The sequence below is a fragment of the Bos indicus genome, chromosome 16 (genome assembly GCF_029378745.1).
Source record: "Bos indicus isolate NIAB-ARS_2022 breed Sahiwal x Tharparkar chromosome 16, NIAB-ARS_B.indTharparkar_mat_pri_1.0, whole genome shotgun sequence".
NCBI classification, from domain to species: domain Eukaryota; kingdom Metazoa; phylum Chordata; class Mammalia; order Artiodactyla; family Bovidae; genus Bos; species Bos indicus.
The window spans coordinates 46,962,507-46,980,714 of record NC_091775.1 but is presented as its reverse complement, the minus strand read 5'-3'; the positions used below and the strand labels follow the sequence as shown (position 1 = coordinate 46,980,714).

Genomic DNA, 18,208 nt, shown 5'->3' with positions numbered 1-18,208 from the left:
CATTAGAACTGCATGGACAGCATTTTCCTGTAGCAGGTCCCTGCCATGTGCCTCATTGTGGGAGGGATGTGACCAAAGGCAAGGACAAGAACAGAAGAGTCTGCCTAGGGCTTGGGTTCCAGCTGGACAAAGGTAAGTTCTTTGGAGATGCTTACTGTTTTAGAAGTCACCCAGACATTGTTCGTATAGTCAAGGCTATGGTCTTTCCAATAGTCATGTATGGATGTGAGAGCTGAGCACAGAAGAATTGATGCTTTCGAACTGGGATGCTAGAGTAGACTCTTGAGAGTCCCTTGGACAGTAAGGAGATCAAACCAGGCAATCTTAAAGGAAATCAACCTTGAACACTCATTGGAAGGAATGATGCTGAAGCTGAAGCTCCAGTACTTTGGCTGTGTGTGCTGTGCTTAGTCACTCAGTCATGTCTGACTCTTTGCAAACCCATGGACTGCCACCTGCCAGGTTGCTCCGTCCATGGGGATTCTCCAGTCAAGATTACTGGAATGTTGTAAAGTAATTAGCCTCCAATTAAAAATCTAAAAAAAGATTAAAAAAAAACAAACAAACAAGAATACTGGAGTGGGTTGCCACGCCCTCCTTCAGGGGATCTTCCCAACCCAGGGATTGAACCCTCCTCATCTCTTATGTCTCCTGCATTGGCAGGCGAGTTCCTTACCACTAGCACCACCTGGGAAGCCCAAGATTCCTTCAGGGAACCCTGCAAAAGGGAGCCAAGTTTATTATCATCAATAGTCACGCAGAATATGTATTCTGTGGCCTGCAGCATGCTGGGGAGCTTGTATATATTGTGTCTACTTCGACAGAGAGATCAAGTAATTTGTTCAAGGTCACACAGCTCATCAGAGATGAGTCAAGACTTAAGATGTTACCAAGGGTTCTCTCTAAATTCCATCAGCATCTTCTTTTTTAAAACTTCTTATTATGGAAAATTTCAAATATCTGCAAATGTGGAAAGGCTAGTATAATCAACTACATATACTTATCACCTACTTTCAACTGTGAGAGACAGCAGACAACCAGTCTTGTCTCATCCACACACACAACCAACCACGCACATTATTTTGAAGCACACCTTAGACTGTATAATTTCATCAGTGAATATTACAGTATATATCTCTAATACATATAGGCATCTCTCTCTCTCTGCTGCTGCTACGGCTAAGTCGTTTCAGTCGTGTCGGACTCTGTGCAACCCCATAGACGGCAGCCCACCAGGCTCCCCCATCCCTGGGATTCTCCAGGCAAGAACACTGGAGTGGGTTGCCATTTCTTTCTCCAATGCATGAAAATGAAAAGTGTATATATATATATATATACACACACACATACTGCTGCTGCTGCTGCTACATCGCTTCAGTCGTGTCCGACTCTGTGAGACCCCATAGATGGCAGCCCACCAGGCTCCCCCATCCCTGGGATTCTCCAGGCAAGAACACTGGAGTAGGTTGCCATTTCCTTCTCCAATGCATGAAAGTGAAAAGTGAAAGTGAAGTCGCTCAGTCGTATTCCACTCTTAGCGACCGCATGGACTGCAGCCTACCAGGCTCCTTCATCCATGGGATTTTCCAGGCAAGAGTACTGGAGTGGGGTGCCATTGCCTTCTCTGATGTACACACACACACACACACACACACACACATATATACATGTGTGTGTGCATATATACACACATATATATGCATGCTCAGTCATGTACAACTCTTCCCTACTCCATGGACTGCAGCCTGGTAGGCTCCTCTGTCCATGGGATTTTCCAGGCAAGAATACTGGATGTGTTGCCATTTTCTTCTCCAGGGGATCTTTTCGGCCCAGGGGTTGAACCCACGTCTCTTGCATCTCCTGCAAGAGATGCAGTTGGAGTCTTTATCACTGAGCCGCCTGGGAACCCCTGGTGTATATGTGCATGTGCTCAGTTGCTCAGTGGTGGCCAACTCTTTGCTACCCTGTGGACTGTAGCACATCAGGTTCCTTTGTTCATGGTATTTGCCAGGCAAGAACACTGGAGTAGGTTGCCATTTCCTTCTCTAGTATTTGTACATGATCACCTTAAAAATACTTCTGCACTAAAATTGTCACTCTGAAAATTAGTAATAATTCTAAACATCATTAAGTATCCAATCATTGTTCAAAATTCCAATTTTGCAAAAATACCCCCATCCTTTTTTTTCAAAGTTTGTTTGACTCAGTACCCAAGTAAGATTTATACATTGTGACTGGTTGATTTATCTCTTTGTCTCTTTTACTCTATATGTTCACACTTTCCCCACTCTACTCTTTTTGTTGTTGAATTTGTTGAAGAAGTCAGGTCATTTGTCCTATAGAGTTTCCTACAGTCTGGAATTTGCTGTCTATATTCCCAAGGTGTCCTTTTTACTGTGTTTATCTGCCGTCTATAGAGCTGATAAAATGGGAGTTAGTTTAGGAGATCAGAATAATTTCAAGCTTCTTCTTTTTTTTGATACAGCAAAATGTTCTTCCATTGGGGACACACACTATCTGCTTTTCTTTTGTGATGTCAGTCACTGTTGATAACCTATTAATTCATTGTTGTTGTTGTTCAATCACTAAGTTATGTCTGACTCTTTGCAATCCCATGGACTGTAGCACACCAGGCTCCTGTCTTCCACTATCTCTCACAGTTTGCTCAAATTCATGCCCATTAAATCGGTGGTGCTATCTAACCATCTCATCCTCTGCTGCCTCCTTCTCCTTTTGCCTTCAATCTTTCCCAGAACCAGGATCTTTTCCAATGAGTTGGCGCTTCATGTCAGGTGGCCAAAGTATTGGAGCTTCGGCTTCAGCAACAATCCTTCCAACGAATATTCAGGGTTGATTTTCTTTCGGTTCAGTTCAGCTCAGGTGTGTCCGACTCTTTGCAACCCCATGGACTGCAGCACACCAGGCTTCCCTGTCCATCACCAACTCCTGGAGCTTACTCAAACTCATGTCCATCGAGTCGGTGATGCCATCCAACCATCTCATCCTCTGCCATCCCCTTGTCTTCTTCCTGCCCTCAATCTTTCCCAGTATCAGGGTCTTTTCAAATGAGTCAGCTCTTTGCATCAGGTGGCCAAAGTATTGGAGTTTCAGCTTCAGCATCAGTCCTTCCAATGAACATTCAGGGTTGATTTCCTTTAGGATGGACTGGTTGGACCTCCTGGCAGTCCAAGGGACTTGCAAGAGTCTTCTCCAGTACCACATTTCAAAAGCATCAATTCTCTGGCACTCAGCTTTCTTTATAGTCCAACTCTCACATCCATACATGACCACTGGAAAAACCATAGCCTTGACAAGATGGACCTTTGTTGGCAAAGTAATGTCTCTGCTTTTTAATATGCTGTCTAGGTTGGTCATAGCTTTTCTTCCAAGGAGTACGAGTCTCTTTATTTCATGGCTGCAGTCACCATCTGCAGTGATTTTGGAGCCCCCCAAAATAAAGTCTGCCACTGTTTCCACTGTTTCTCCATCTATTTGCCATGAAGTGATGGGACCAGATGCCATGATCTGAGTTTTCTAAATGTTGAGCTTTAAGCCAACTTTTTCACTCTCTTCTTTAACTTTCATCAAGAGGCTCTTTAGTTCGTTACTTTCTGCCATAAGGGTGGTGTCATCTGCATATGTGAGGTTATTGATATTTCTCCCAGCAATCTTGGCATCCTCCAATAATCAGTTTTTTGCTTGTGTGCTTTAAGATCATATATGAACTTGTGGATTTAAATATGTTTAAGAGGTTTTAGAACACAAGAGAAGACTCTACACATGGACATCACCAGATGGTCAACGTCAAAATCAGATTGATTATATTCTTTGCAGCCAAAGATGGAGAAGCCCTATACGGTCAGCAAAAACAAGACCGGGAGCTGACTGTGGCTCAGATCATGAACTCCTTATGCCAAACTCAGACTTAAATTGAAGAAAGTAGGGAAAACCACTAGATCATTCAGGTATGACCTAAATTGAATCCCTTATGATTATACAGTGGAAGTGAGAAATAGATTTAAGGGACCAGATCTGATAGAGTACCTGATGAACTATGGATGGAAGTTTGTGACATTGTATAGGAGACAGGGATCAAGACCATCCCCATGGAAAAGAAATGCAAAAAAGCAAAATGGCTGTCTGAGGAGGCCTTACATAGCTGTGAAAAGAAGAGAAGTGAAAAGCAAAGGAGAAAAAGAAAGATATTCCCATTTGAATGCAGAGTTCCAAAGAATAGCAAGGAGAGATAAGAAAGCCTTCCTCAGCAATCAATGCAAAGAAATAGAGGAATACAACAGAATGGGAAAGACTAGAAATCTCATCAAGAAAATTAGAGATACCAAGGGAACATTTCATGCAAAGATGGGCTCGATAAAGGACAGAAATGGTATGGACCTAACAGAAGCAGAAGATATTAAGAAAAGGTGGCAAGAATACACAGAGGAACTGTACAAAAAAGAGCTTCACGACCCAGATAATCACGATGGTGTGATCACTCACCTAGAGCCAGACATCCTGGAATGTGAAGTCAAGTGGGCCTTAGAAAGCATCACTACAAACAAAGCTAGTGGAGGTGATGGATTTTCAGTTGAGCTATTTCAAATCCTGAAAGATGATGCTGTGAAAGTGCTGCACTCAATATGCCAGCAAATTTGGAAAACTCAGCAGTGGCCACAGGACTGGAAAAGGTCAGTTTTCATTCCAATCCCAAAGAAAGGCAATGCCAAAGAATGCTCAAACTACCGCGCAACTGCACTCATCTCACACGCTAGTAAAGTAATGCTCAAAAAAAAAAAAAAAAAAATTCTCCAAGCCAGGCTTCAGCAATACATGAACTGTAAAATTCCACATGTTCAAGCTGGTTTTAGAAAAGGCAGAGGAACCAGAGATCAAATTGCCAACATCTGCTGGATCATGGAAAAAGCAAGAGAGCTCCTGAAAAACATCTATTTCTGCTTTATTGACTATGCCAAAGCCTTTGACTGTGTGGATCACAATAAACTGTGGAAAATTCTGAAAGAGATGGGAATACCAGACCACCTGACCTGCTTCTTGAGAAACCTATATGCAGGTCAGGAAGTAACAGTTAGAACTGGACATGGAACAACAGACTGGTTCCAAATAGGAAAAGGAATACATCAAGGCTGTATATTGTCACCCTGCTTATTTAACTTTTATGCAGAGTACATCATGAGAAATGCTGGGCTGGAAGAAGCACAAGCTGGAATCAAGATTGCCAGGAGAAATCTCAATAACCTCAGATATGCAGATGACACCACCTTTATGGCAGAAAGTGAAGAGGAACTAAAAAGCCTCTTGATGAAAGTGAAAGAAGAGAGTGAAAAAGTTGGCTTAAAGCTCAACATTCAGAAAACGAAGATCATGGCATCTGGTCCCATCGCTTCATGGCAAATAGATGGGGAAACAGTGGAAACAGTGTCAGAATTTGTTTTTTGCGGGCTCCAAAATTGCTGCAGATGGTGATTGCAGCCATGAAATTAAAAGACGCTTACTCCTTGGAAGGAAAGTTATGACCAACCTAGATAGCATATTCAAAAGCAGAGACATTACTTTGCCAGCAAAGGTCCGTCTAATCAAGGCTATGATTTTTCCAGTGGTCATATATAGATATGAGAGTTGGACTGTGAAGAAAGCTGAGTGCCAAAGAATTGATGCTTTGAACTGTGGTGTTGGAGAAGACTCTTGCGAGTCCCTTGGACTGCCAGGAGATCCAACCAGTCCATCCTAAAGGATATCAGTCCTGGGTGTTCATTGGAAGGACTGATGCTGAGGCTGAAACTCCAACACTTTGGCCACCTCATGCGAAGAGTTGACTCATTGGAAAAGGCTCTGATGCTGGGAGGGATTGGGGCCAGGAGGAGAAGGGGACGACCGAGGATGAGATGGCTGGATGGCATCACTGACTCGATGCACATGAGTTTGGGTGAACTCCGGGAGTTGGTGATGAATAGGGAGGCTTGGCATGCTGTGATTCATGGGGTCGCAAAAAGTCGGACACGACTGAACGACTGAACTGAACTGAACTGAAGAGGTTGTAATCCATTGCAGTTACTACTATTATTGATGTTCATATTGTCCCGTCTTTGGTTAGTGGGAGCCTCTTCAAGTTGGTTCTTGAGTCCTTAATATTTTCCCTCTAAGATGAGGAATAAAACAGGAGTGTTTATTCTTATCACTTCTATTTAGCATTCTACTGGAGGGTCTAGCCAGTGCAATAAGGCAAGAAAAAAGAATTGAAGCTATCTAGAATAGAAAAGAAGAGCGAAACAATATTTATTCACAAATGAATTTATTATATATGTAGAATATCTACAGGAATCTACAAAAAAGTTCCTAGCACTAATACATAAGTTTAGCAAGGTCATTGGATACAAGATCAACATACAAAAATCAATTGTATTTCTATACAATAAAATGAACAATCCAAAAATGAAATTAAGAAAGCAATTCCATTCACAATAGCATCAAAAAGAATAAAGTACTTAGATTAATTCACAAAGTGTAAAACCTGTACTACAAAGTCTTACAGAGACATTAAAGATTACATAAGTGGAAGACAGTCTATGTTCTGTGATTGGAAGCAATTAGAGCAGTCAATATTGTGAAATGGCAGTTATTTCCAAACTGATTTCAAGATTGAATGCTACCCCTATAAAAATCCCTGTGGGCTTGTTTGTTGTTGTTGCAGAAAATATCAAATGAATGTTTTTTTAAAAATTGAAGTATAGTTAATATATGATAATATATAATGTATAAATGTATACGCTGCTGCTGCTGCTAAGTCGCTTCAGTCGTGTCCGACTCTGTGAGACCCCATAGACGGCAGCCCACCAGGCTCCACCATCCCTGGGATTCTCCAGGCAAGAACACTGGAGTGGGTTGCCATTTCCTTCTCCAATGCATGAAAGTGAAAAGTGAAAATGAAGTTGCTCAGTCGTGTCCGACCCTCAGCGACCCCATGGACTGCAGCCTTCCAGGCTCCTCTATCCATGGGATTTTCCAGGCAGGAGTACTGGAGTGGGTCACCAGTGCCTTCTCCATAAATGTATATAATAGTATATAAATTACAGATGTTTAATATAGTGATTAAGAACTTTTAAAAGTTATACTCCATTTGAAATTATTATAAAATATTTGCTATATTCCATGTGTTGTACAGTATATCCCTATGGCTTGTCTTATACATAATGGTTTGAATCTTTAATTCCTTACCCCTATATTGCCTTTTGCCCCTTCCCTCTTCTCACTGGTAACCACTAAAAGTAGTTCTCTGTATCTGTGAGTCTGCTTCTTTTTTATTGTATTCAGTAGTTTGTTGCATTTTCTAGATTTGATGTATAAGTGATATCATACAATATTTGTCTTTGTCTAACACTTCACTTAGTGTAATGCTTTTCAAGTCCATGCATGTTCCTGCAAATGGCAAAATTTCATTCTTTTTGTGACTGACATATACATGAGTCAACATCTTTTTAATCTATCCACCTGTGATGGGCACTTGGGTTGTTTCCACATCTTGACTATTGTAAGTAATACTGCTATGAACATTGGGGTTCGTGTATCTTTCTGAGTTTGTATTTTTGTTTTCTATCAGTTATATACCCAGGAGTGGAATTGCTGGGTCATACAGCAGTTCTATTTTCAGTGTTTTGAGAAATCTCCATACTGTTTTCCATGGTGGCTGCATCAATTTGCATTCCCACCAAGAGTACACAAGGGTTCCCTTTTCTCCACATCCTCGCCACCGTTTGTTATTTGTGTTCTTTTTGATGATGATCATTCTTACTGGTGAGACGTGCTATCTCACTGTGGTTTTGATTTGCATTTTCCTTATGATTAGTGATATTGAGATCTTTTCATGTGCCCATTGCCCATCTGTATTTCTCCTTTGGAAAATGTCTGTTCAGGTCATCTGCCCATTTTTAAATTGGGTTTTTTGATTTTTTGATGTTGAGTTGTATGAGCTATTTCTATATGCTGGGTATTAACCCTTCATTGGTCATATAATTTGGAAATATTTTTTACTATAAGTCCTCCAACTTTGTTCTTATTTTTTCCAAAAATTTTAGCTATTCTAGGTTTGTTGTATTTCTGTATATATTTCAAGATTTCTTTTCATTGACAAAATGGAAAGAAAAAACTAATCTTAAAATGTATACAGAAATATTAAGGACCTAGAACAGCCAAAACAATTTTGAGAAATAAGAACAAAGTTTGAGGACTATATCCTGACTTTAAAACTTACTATAAAGTTGCAACAATCAAGACATTATAGTATTGACATAAAGATAAAAAGTAGAGTAGAATATGAAGTCCAGAAATAAAACCTTATGTTTATGGTCAATTTATTTTCAACAAAGGTACAAAAGCAATTCAGTGGGGGAAAAGAGAGTCCTTTAAAAAAAAAAAAAAAAACAAATGGTACTGGGACAATTGAATATGCATGTGCCCAAAACCGGTTTAGACCTTTACCTCACACTGTACACAAAAATGAACTCAAACACATCATTGGCTTTAATGTAAGAGGTAAAAGTATAAAACTCTTAGAAGAAAATGCAACCTTGCATTAGGCAAAACATTCTTAGGTATGACACTAAAGTGAAAATGTTAGTTGCTCAGTCATGTCTGACTCTTTGTGACCCCAAGGACTGTAGCCTGCCAGTCTCCTCTGTCCTTGGGATTTCTCAGGCAAGAATACTGGACTGGGTTGCCATTCCCTTCTCCAGGGGATCTTCCTGACCCAGGGATCGAACCCAGGTCTCTTGTATTGCAGGCAGATTCTTCACTATCTGAGCCAACAGGGAAACCCCATGACATTAAAAGCATGATTCATACAAGAAAGAATTGATAAGTTGGACTCCATCAAAATTGAAACCCTTTGCTCCTTAAAAGAAACAATTTTTAAAAAGAAGAATCATAGATTGGGAGAAAATATTTGCAAATCACAAATCTGATGAAGGACTTGTAACCAGATTTTTATGTAAATAACCCTTACAACTCAAAAAGAAGAAGACAAACAACTAAATTAAAAATGGGCAAAGGATTCAAATAGACATTTTATCAAAGAAATTACATGAATTGCTAATAAGGACATGAAAAGATGCTCAACATCATTAGTCATTAGGGAAATGCAAATTAAAATCCTACCACACACCCACTAGGATGGCTATAATCCAAAAGACAGACAATGCCAACTGTTGCGGAGGGTGGGGAGACTTTGGAACTCTCATATTTTTCTCACGGGAATGTAAAATTGTAAAAAAATTCCAAAGCAATTGCTTTGGAAAACAGTCTGGCAGCTTTATTTTTATGTGATCAGATATACCTTTCACATATTGTTACTAGATTTTTAAAAATCATGTTTAGGAAAGTTTTCTCCACTTTCAGGTTAGAGAAATTCACCTGCATTTTCTTCTAGAGTTCAGTTCAGTTCAGTTCAGTCGCTAAGTTGTGTCTGACTCTTTGCGACCCCATGAACTGAAACACGCCAGGCCTCCCTGTCCATCACCAACTCCCGGAGTTCACCAGACTCACGTCCATTGAGCCAGTGATGCCATCCAGCCATCTCATCTTCTGTCATCCCTTCTCCTCCTGCCCCCAATCCCTGCCAGCAGCAGGGTCTTTTCCAATGAGTCAACTCTTGGCATGAGGTGGCCAAAGTACTGGAGTTTCAGCTTCAGCATCATTCCTTCCAAAGAAATCCCAGGGCTGGTCTCCTTCAGAATGGACTGGTTAGATCTCCTTGCAGTCCAAGGGACTCTCAAGAGTCTTCTCCAACACCACAGTTCAAAAGCATCAATTCTTCGGAGCTCAGCCTTCTTCACAGTCCAACTCTCACATCCACACATGACCACAGGAAAAACCATAGTCTTGACTAGATGAACCTTTGTTGGCAAAGTAATGTCTCTGCTTTTCAATATGCTATCTAGGTTGGTCATAACTTTCCTTCCAAGGAGTAAGCGTCTTTTAATTTCATGGCTGCAATCACCATCTGCAGTGATTTTGGAGTCCAAAAAAATAAAGTATTGCATTTAAATCTCTAGTCCATTTGGAATTTATGTCACTGTAAGGTGTGAAGGATCCATTCAGTTTTCTCTTTTTCCACATGCCAACTGCTGCTGCTGCTGCTAAGTCGCTTCAGTCGTGTCCGACTCTGTGAGACCCCATAGACGGCAGCCCACCAGGCTCCACCATCCCTGGGATTCTCCAGGCAAGAACACTGGAGTGGGTTGCCATTTCCTTCTCCAATGCATGAAAGTGAAAAACGAAAGTGAAATCGCTCAGTCGTGTCCGACTCTTAGCGACCCCACAGACTGCAGCCTGCCAGGCTCCTCCGTCCATGGGATTTTCCAGGCAAGAGTACTGGAGTGGGGTGCCATTGCCTTCTCCGCCACATGCCAACATCACTTATTAAAAAGTCAGTCTCCCTTGCGCACTGACTTGAGATGCCTCCTTTATTATATATTAAATTTGCGTGTATAAGTGAGACTATTTCTGGAGTTTCTATTCTGTTCTGTTGGCTATTTATTTGTATGATGATTCCATACTTTTTAAAATATATAGGCTTTACAGAATGTGTTAATAGCTGTTAGGACGGGCCTGTATACCTCAGTCCTCCTTATTGAAGTTTTTCTGGCTCTCTTTGGTGTTTCTTTCCCCTCCTGATGAATTTTATAATACATTTTTCTAGACATAGAAAAAGTACTCTGTTGGGATTCTTGTTTCCATTACATTACATTGATAAATTAACTTTGGGAAGATTGACATTTTTATGATCCTCACGCTTCCTAACCAAGAACATGTTACTCTTCTTCATTTATTGAAAACTACTTTTGTGTCTTTTTGATATTTATAGTTTTTCTCCTTAGGTTTTGGGAATTTCTTATTAAATGTATGCCTTGGTATTTAATTTTCTTTTTCTCTCAATTAATGGAGACTTCCGACACTCCTGTCTTATTTGTGTGTGTGCACACATGTGGGTACGTGTATATGACACACACACACACACATATAAGCTATTATATAAGCATATATCTATTTTACTGATTATGTATCTTAATTTTACACCTACTTCTTTAGTTTGATGATCTGCAACAGTCTTTCCATTGATCTCATAATCTTTTTACTATATTGCACAGAGCATTATTGGCTTTGCTAACTATTAGTTTCTTAGATTAAAATGTTTCTTTCTTAATTTAATTTTATTTTTAATTAGAGAATAATTACTTTATGGTATTGGGATGGTTTCTGCCATACAGCAACATGAATCAGCCATAGGTATACATATGTCCCGTCCCTGTTAAACCTCCCTCCCACCTCCCAGCCCTCTAGGTGGTCACAGAGCACTGCCTTTGTGTTCCCTGGATCATACTGGCCATCTACTTTACATACAGTAATGTATATGTTTCAGGTCGACTCTCTCAAATCATCCCACTTTCTTTCTCCCCCACTGTGTCCACAAGTTTGTTCTCTGTGTCTGCAGCTCTGTTACTGCCCTTTAGATAGGTTTATCCGATTGAAAGGTTTCTTGCCTAGAAACCTCCCTGGTGAGAATGAAGCTCCTGGATGCTCACCTTTCTTCCTTTGATGTTCCCCTCCCTGCTGCCATGGAGGACTTGGATTGTTTTTCCCAGACTCTCTTATACTGTCACTGTTAGTTCAGTGTCTCTCAGCTGGGGCTCCTGAGATGAGGATTTCAGTACAGGCAGTTTATTTGAGAGGTGGTCCCAGGAAACACTGGAGGAGGAATCTGCATGTGAGAGAGGAAGGGGAGGCATACCAAAAAAAGGTACTTTTCCCCTGCAAGTCACCACTGTGGGTGACTGGAGCTTACAAGGAGGTCTAGATGGCTTCCATATTATTCCACCCAAACAGGAAGTGAGGAAGCCTGGAAGGAAACCCCCAAGTCCTCATCTGCTGGATGAGGGGTGCTTTCAGGGCATCAGTGTTCCCCCCAGCCAGTAGGGCAGAACTAGGATTCAAACCTGGACTGGCCCCTCAGTCTATGCCTCAGAGGAAGCTCTAGAGTCACAGTGATTCCAAGGAACTCCTGCTCGGTCACCTTCTGGCTAGAAAGAGTTGATTTCCTCATCTTTATGTTGGGGATGGTGATAGTAGCTACTTCATAGGGTTGCCATGAGGATGAAAAAAATGACATAGATAAAGAAGTATATGTAGATACAGATACAGACGTAGACATAGATTCAGAAACAGACATAGGTGTAGACATAGATATAGGTATAGATGTAGACAGGGATGGAGAGACAGATGTGGCTATAGACATGGATACAGATGCAGGTATAGGAAATGGCTACCGACTCCAGTATTCTTGCCTGGAAAATTCAATGGAACCTAGAGCCTGGTGGGCTACAGTCCACGGGGTTGCAAAGAGTCAGACATGGCTGAGTGACTTGAGCACAGATGGAGTTGTAGATGTAGAAACAGAAGCAAACCTAGACCACACATGGCGTGCTCCCCCTAGAGCTGGTGCTCACGGGGAGCTGGTAACATAAAAGACAAAATGGATCGATTTTTCCGTGCAGCTTCCTTGCAGTTGCATCACCCTCTGTCCTCAAATCCATTCCCACTTCTTTGCTCTTCTCAAGTGGGTGCTCCCTTTTAGGCAGAAATGAAACTTACTATAGTTCTCTCTTGATGGGACCCCTCTCATGGGGTCTAGCCCACCTCTCCTTCCCCCCAGAGTAGTGCCCCAGCCTCCACCCCTTCCTTGGATCTTCCCCCCTGCATCTTTTACTCCTGAGTGTTCTCTGGGAGGCAGGGAAGCCCCATTCTCTTTGCAATGGGGGGGCACATGAGCCCCGCTGCAGCCCTCTGGCTTTCCCTCTCTGTCCTCAGGACCTGTGAACTGTGGGCGGAGGGACCTTCCCCATCACGCAGAGCAGAGCAAGTTCTAATAAAATCAGAGTGGTGGATTAAACACTATTAGGTTGCTCATTATTGCGAGTTAAAATGATGATTCCATTTATTAAGGCCATTTAAGTTGGACACTTAGGTTCCCTGTGGGATTATGTCCTGCCAGAAGTGTTGGATGACAGGGCCCCTCACCCTTCCAGAAAGCAAAGGGCGGGTCACCAGAAGGCAGATTTCCTCAGTGGGTGCTATTGTGGTTCTGACTGTGGATGTGATGGTATCTGCAGATGCCCACTCTCTCTGGGTCATACCATTTATGATCTGGGGACAGTTGGCCTGAAGACACTGCAGAGGGTCATTGACCATGTTTAGGAAGACCAAGAGGACAGAACAAATCACAAATCCTGTCTTAGCTCACTAGAAGCCGATAGGATTAATGTCACATCTTCTCCAACAGATGAGTTTTCTGGGATGGAGGGTGTCCCTGAAACACTCTCGTGGGTGTCTTTGTTTTTCTTTGGAGGGGACAAGACAAGCAGCACCCATCTATTTGATGGGATGTCTTCTTTGCTTAGTCCTTGGGAAGTGGGTAAGTGCAGCTGTTGGACTTCAGGGTCCTTCTAATGGGTCTTTTAGGGAGCTGGCTCTCTGAATATGAGAACAGGGCTGCAGTGGAAAGGGCTTGGCACAGTGGGGCCCGGATTCCAGCTTTCCTGCCATTCAGAAATGAAAGAGAACTGTAAGGTTTTCAATACAGACTGGTAAGAGCAAGACAGATATCATCAGCTGACAGGTTGTGACAAGCGTGCCGAGCTGTTTCCAGATTGTTTTAGTCGGTGCAGACTTCAGGGAGGAAACCAACACTGACACAAACCAATTGCACAGTGATCGGCAAACAATGAAGTGCTGGGAGTCACTGCTGAAAGTCTGTAATTTCCAATGGAGTCGCTGGTTAGTCATCACCTGGCCGCTGAACGATACCACCCGGCTGGGTGGGAACTACAATTAGCCGCTGTCACCCTAGAGTGATTTTTTTCTTCCCTACAGACAATGGAATAGTAAGAGATCAATAGTCAGTGGTCTGTGCCCAATTGTGAAATGGCCCATAGTTCAAAAGAAAAGAAAAGAATGGGATGGAGGCTTTTGCCCTGGGCCCCAGGGAAGACTGGTTGCCTACTTCCTCACCTCTACTGCAGCACAGAAACAGCAGCCAGCTTGCATCAGGAGGAATCTATGAAACAGAAACAGAATCCTGGGCACAGAGAACAGACTGGTGGCTGCCAAGGGGGAGGGGGGTGGGGGAGGGATGGAGTGTGAGGTTGGAGTTAGCAGATGTAAGCTTTTATATATAGAGAGTGAATAAACAAGATCCTACTATATAGCACAGGAAACTATATTCAATATCCTATGATAAACCATAATGGAAAAGAGTATTTTTAAAAATGTATGCATGCATGTTCAGTCGAGTCTGACTCTGTGACACCCCGTGGATTGTGGCCCACCAGGCTCCTCTGTCCATGGGATTCTCCAGGCAGGGATACTGGAGTGGGTTACTGTGCCCTCCTCCAGGGATCTTCCTGCATCTCTTGCATCTCCTGCATTGCAGGCAGGATTGAACCTGCATCTCTTACAGCTCCTGCATTGCAGGTGATTCTTTACCCATTGAGTCACCATGGAAGCCCCCCAAAATGTACATGTGTTTATATATATATATATATGGATATATATACATACATATATGTTGTTCAGTCGCTAAGTTCTGTCCAATTCTGCAACCCCATGGACTACAGCACACCAAGCTTTCCTGTCCTTCACTGTCTCCTGGAGTTTGCTCAGATTCATGGCTGTTGAGTTGGTGATGCTATCTGACCATCTCATCCTCTGCCACCCTCTTCTCCTTTAGCCTTCAATCTTTCCTAGCATCAGGGTATATGTATGTATACTTAAATCATTTTGCTGTGCAGCAGAAGTTAGCACAACATTGCAAATCAACTATGCTTCAATAAAAAACATATTGATTTAAAAAAAAAAGACTTCCCTGGCAGACCAGTGGTTAAGACTCCACACTTTCACTGCAGGGGGTGTGGGTTCGATCCTTGGTCAAGGAACTAAGATCCAACATGCCATGTCTTGCAGCTAAGGAATAAAACTTAAATTAAATTAAAAAAGAGGAAAGCCCTTGCTTTGCCCTGTTTGTGTCAGGAGCTGTCTCACACTGGCTAGGAGGGAGCTAGAAGACCTCTGTGGTCCCCTGGGTGCTCAGATCACTGGCCTTTCCTTTCCCTGTGCAGAGCCTTCAGGTAGAGAGGGACACTGAGCTGACCAGGGTGGGTGTACCGTGTGCTGTAGCTTTCAGAGGCATCTTCCTTGAAGGATGTTCCAGGCTACAGCTACTGGAACTTTATTCTGGAAGGTTTGCCACAACACCTGCCCTCAGCTGCCAGGAGAGTTTAGTTCTTTGTTTCCTTGATGTCCCCAAACCAAAATATGTCAAGGCAATGGCTATGAGGGGCTTCCCTGGTGGCTCAGATGGTAAAGAATCTGCTTACAATGCAGGAGACCTGGGTTCAAACCCTAGGTTGGGAAGATCCCCTGGAGAAAAAAAATGGCAACTCACTCCAGTATTCTTGCCTGGGAAATCCCATGGGCAGAGGAGCCTGGAGGGACATTACTGAGTGACTAACACTTTCACTTTCTTCTTGGCTCTGAGGATGAGTGTAAACATTTTTTGCTCTCTGTGGTTGATACTTGAGGTCTTTCAGGAAAATTCTCTTTGTTCTTTTTAAAGGGCACAGAGAACAGCCCTTCCGCTCTTAGCATGAGCATGTGGGTAACTATTTTTCTAACTTACTATGGTCGTGGACAGAATAGACAGATTACCTGGCGGTACTGAGCCCTTTGACAGCTGAAGCCCAAATGGGAAAAAATCAGGTACTTAGCTTGCTTGGGAAGAAGTGCTGCAGGGCTCTTCCCCATCCAGCAGGAATCTAAATGCAGGCAATGAATCAGAGCATCTGGCCTCGGCGTCTAGTTCTTCCACTGGTCTGCGTTTAACATAGTCATCTAGTGTCTGCGTTAAACTTATTTATTTCCTAATGTAGGGTGATGGATTAAAAGATGTGCAGAAAATCTTTCCACAAGAGATAAGATATTGCAGGCTGCGACAACACCCCCGGCTTTTTTTGCTTTCTCTCTTTTTTCCTGCTTTTCAGGGCAGAGCTCAGGCCCCCACATCGTATATCCTGATTAGACGGTGGATATTACTAAGGGGATGTTTTTTAAGCCTATCATTGACACATTTAATTCATTAGGTACCAAATCCACAAGCAAATTTTGGCTGGCTGTAAAACACGGTTAATCCAGGGAGCTGCAATAAAAGGTGAAAAATTATGTTCCAGCAAATGTGGAATATTGCTTTTCTGTAGAGACTTTTACTGGTCTATGATATCTTTCTTCATAAATTTTTTTTCTTGCTTGGTTCTCTTGGTAACTTAACCATTTGTTGTTTCCAGACCCCAGAATGGCTCCATGATCCTCTACAACAGGAAGAAAGTGAAATACAGGAAAGATGGGTATTGCTGGAAAAAGAGGAAAGATGGCAAAACGACCAGAGAGGACCACATGAAACTGAAGGTCCAGGGAGTGGAGGTAAAGAACAGAAAAGCTCTCTTGTTCCATGAATGTCAATTCCAGGCTGCAAGAGGATGGAATTGCTCTGTGGTCATTTGATGCCAGCCCCTTCTTGTTCAAAGGCATTTTTGTTTGCCAAGACCCCGTTTGTTGTTTCTCTTTTTTCCTACCTTCTTACCCTAATAGTCTCCATTTACGATTTCCATGAAATCAGATTTAACTAGGGTGTTTCTGATTCTTGAGAGTCCTTGGCATATACACTGGGATCTGCAAGGTTCCTGCAGATCCCAAGGAGCCACCTTGAGAGTTTGTGAGGGAATGGGGAGCTGTGTGTGGCATCTTCCTCTGCAGGTGGTGCTCAGTTGAACGTGTCCCCTGGGAACCAGTGGCCCCCAACCAGAACCTGTCTTCCCTCCCTCTACTGACAGACCCTTCTGTTTCCCTCTGGGTGTTGCAGCCTCGGGGAGCTTACAGATGTTGAAGATCATTACATGGGCTAACAAGGTGTGTTGCAAGGCTGGGGCAGAGGTGGGCGCTGCAGAGAACATCTTGGAATGTTGTGCCAACTTCAGTTTGGGGCCTGCGGGAAGACAGGGTATGGTCTGGTTTCCTTGGTATCACCCTGACCCCGCGTGTTCTCACCCTTAGGGAGCCATGGAGACAGTCCCCTTGTTCCTCTTTTCCGTTGTTTGAGGGGCCGAGCCACGTGTCATAGCAGGAGAGAGAGAGCTTGAATCGTGGTGCGTCTTGGCCTGCAAGTTAGTGAGAGCACCCACTTCTCTGCTTTTCTTGCTGATCCTCGTAAAGGATCTTCCCCAGGAGTCTGGCAGCTTCTGTCTTGGACCAGGACCAGAAGCTGGCTGCGATCCACCTGGGATTTCACAGTGGCCAGAAAGGGGCCTCCCGGAGTCCACTGGCACTTCGGGTCCTCCAGTGTATCAGGATTGATGGCGGGGACCCACTCGAGTTCAACGGCTCACCCTCCACGCTGATGCTCTTTGTGACGCACTTTGTCATTACGACTTTTTCTATATTAATCATGTGCTTTTATGGCTGTTAAAAATAGCATCCAATGGCTTTTATTATATTGCCCCACAGAGAGAGATAACTTTTGTTTTATGCTTTTGCATTTTTTTAAAAACACCCAATAACAATGCTTTATGGTGATGAACAAAGAAAAAGCTGGGGTAGGAGAAACCCCAGTTCCCTCTGTTCTCCTGGGTTCATTGCTTGCACAGCCCAGAAAGAAGTGACTGCAGAGAACATTCAAATGCAGATTGCCTCAACAGGCTGCTCCAGACCCAACTCCTGGACTGTGGCTGGTGATTGTGCAAACAGATTAGCCATTGTTAGGGGACCAGAGGAAGGCGGGACTTTGCTCTGATCTCCCCTGATGAAGGGATAGGTAGAAAGTGACAAGTGTGGGTGGAGCCCCTAATTAAGGGCCACCCAGGCTGTGAGAATTCACACCCAAACCATGGCCCTCAGCCCCTGTGCCCACAGGCATCTGGTAGATTTCATCTCCATGCTATGTAACTCTGGAATTTCTGGTTGTAAGTGTTAATAACAGTGGGGTGGGATTCTGGCTTGGCAGCAGCCAAAGCTCAGGGGAAAAAAAGCCCCAGTGTTCATTTTCTTCCTTCGTGTTGTAAATTAGAATCATCACTGGATGGAATCAGAATGATTT

At 43.0% G+C, this 18,208-nt stretch overlaps 1 protein-coding gene across 2 annotated transcripts in view; it reads left to right on the top strand.

The window, feature by feature from the left end:
• CAMTA1 (calmodulin binding transcription activator 1) overlaps positions 1-18,208 on the top strand; it is a 992,433-nt gene that overhangs the window by 465,427 nt on the left and 508,798 nt on the right. For both annotated transcript variants that reach the window (XM_070768274.1, XM_070768275.1), the window contains one exon: positions 16,404-16,539. In XM_070768274.1, the coding sequence (XP_070624375.1) occupies positions 16,404-16,539 (136 nt within the window). The remainder of the gene's footprint in view (positions 1-16,403; positions 16,540-18,208) is intronic.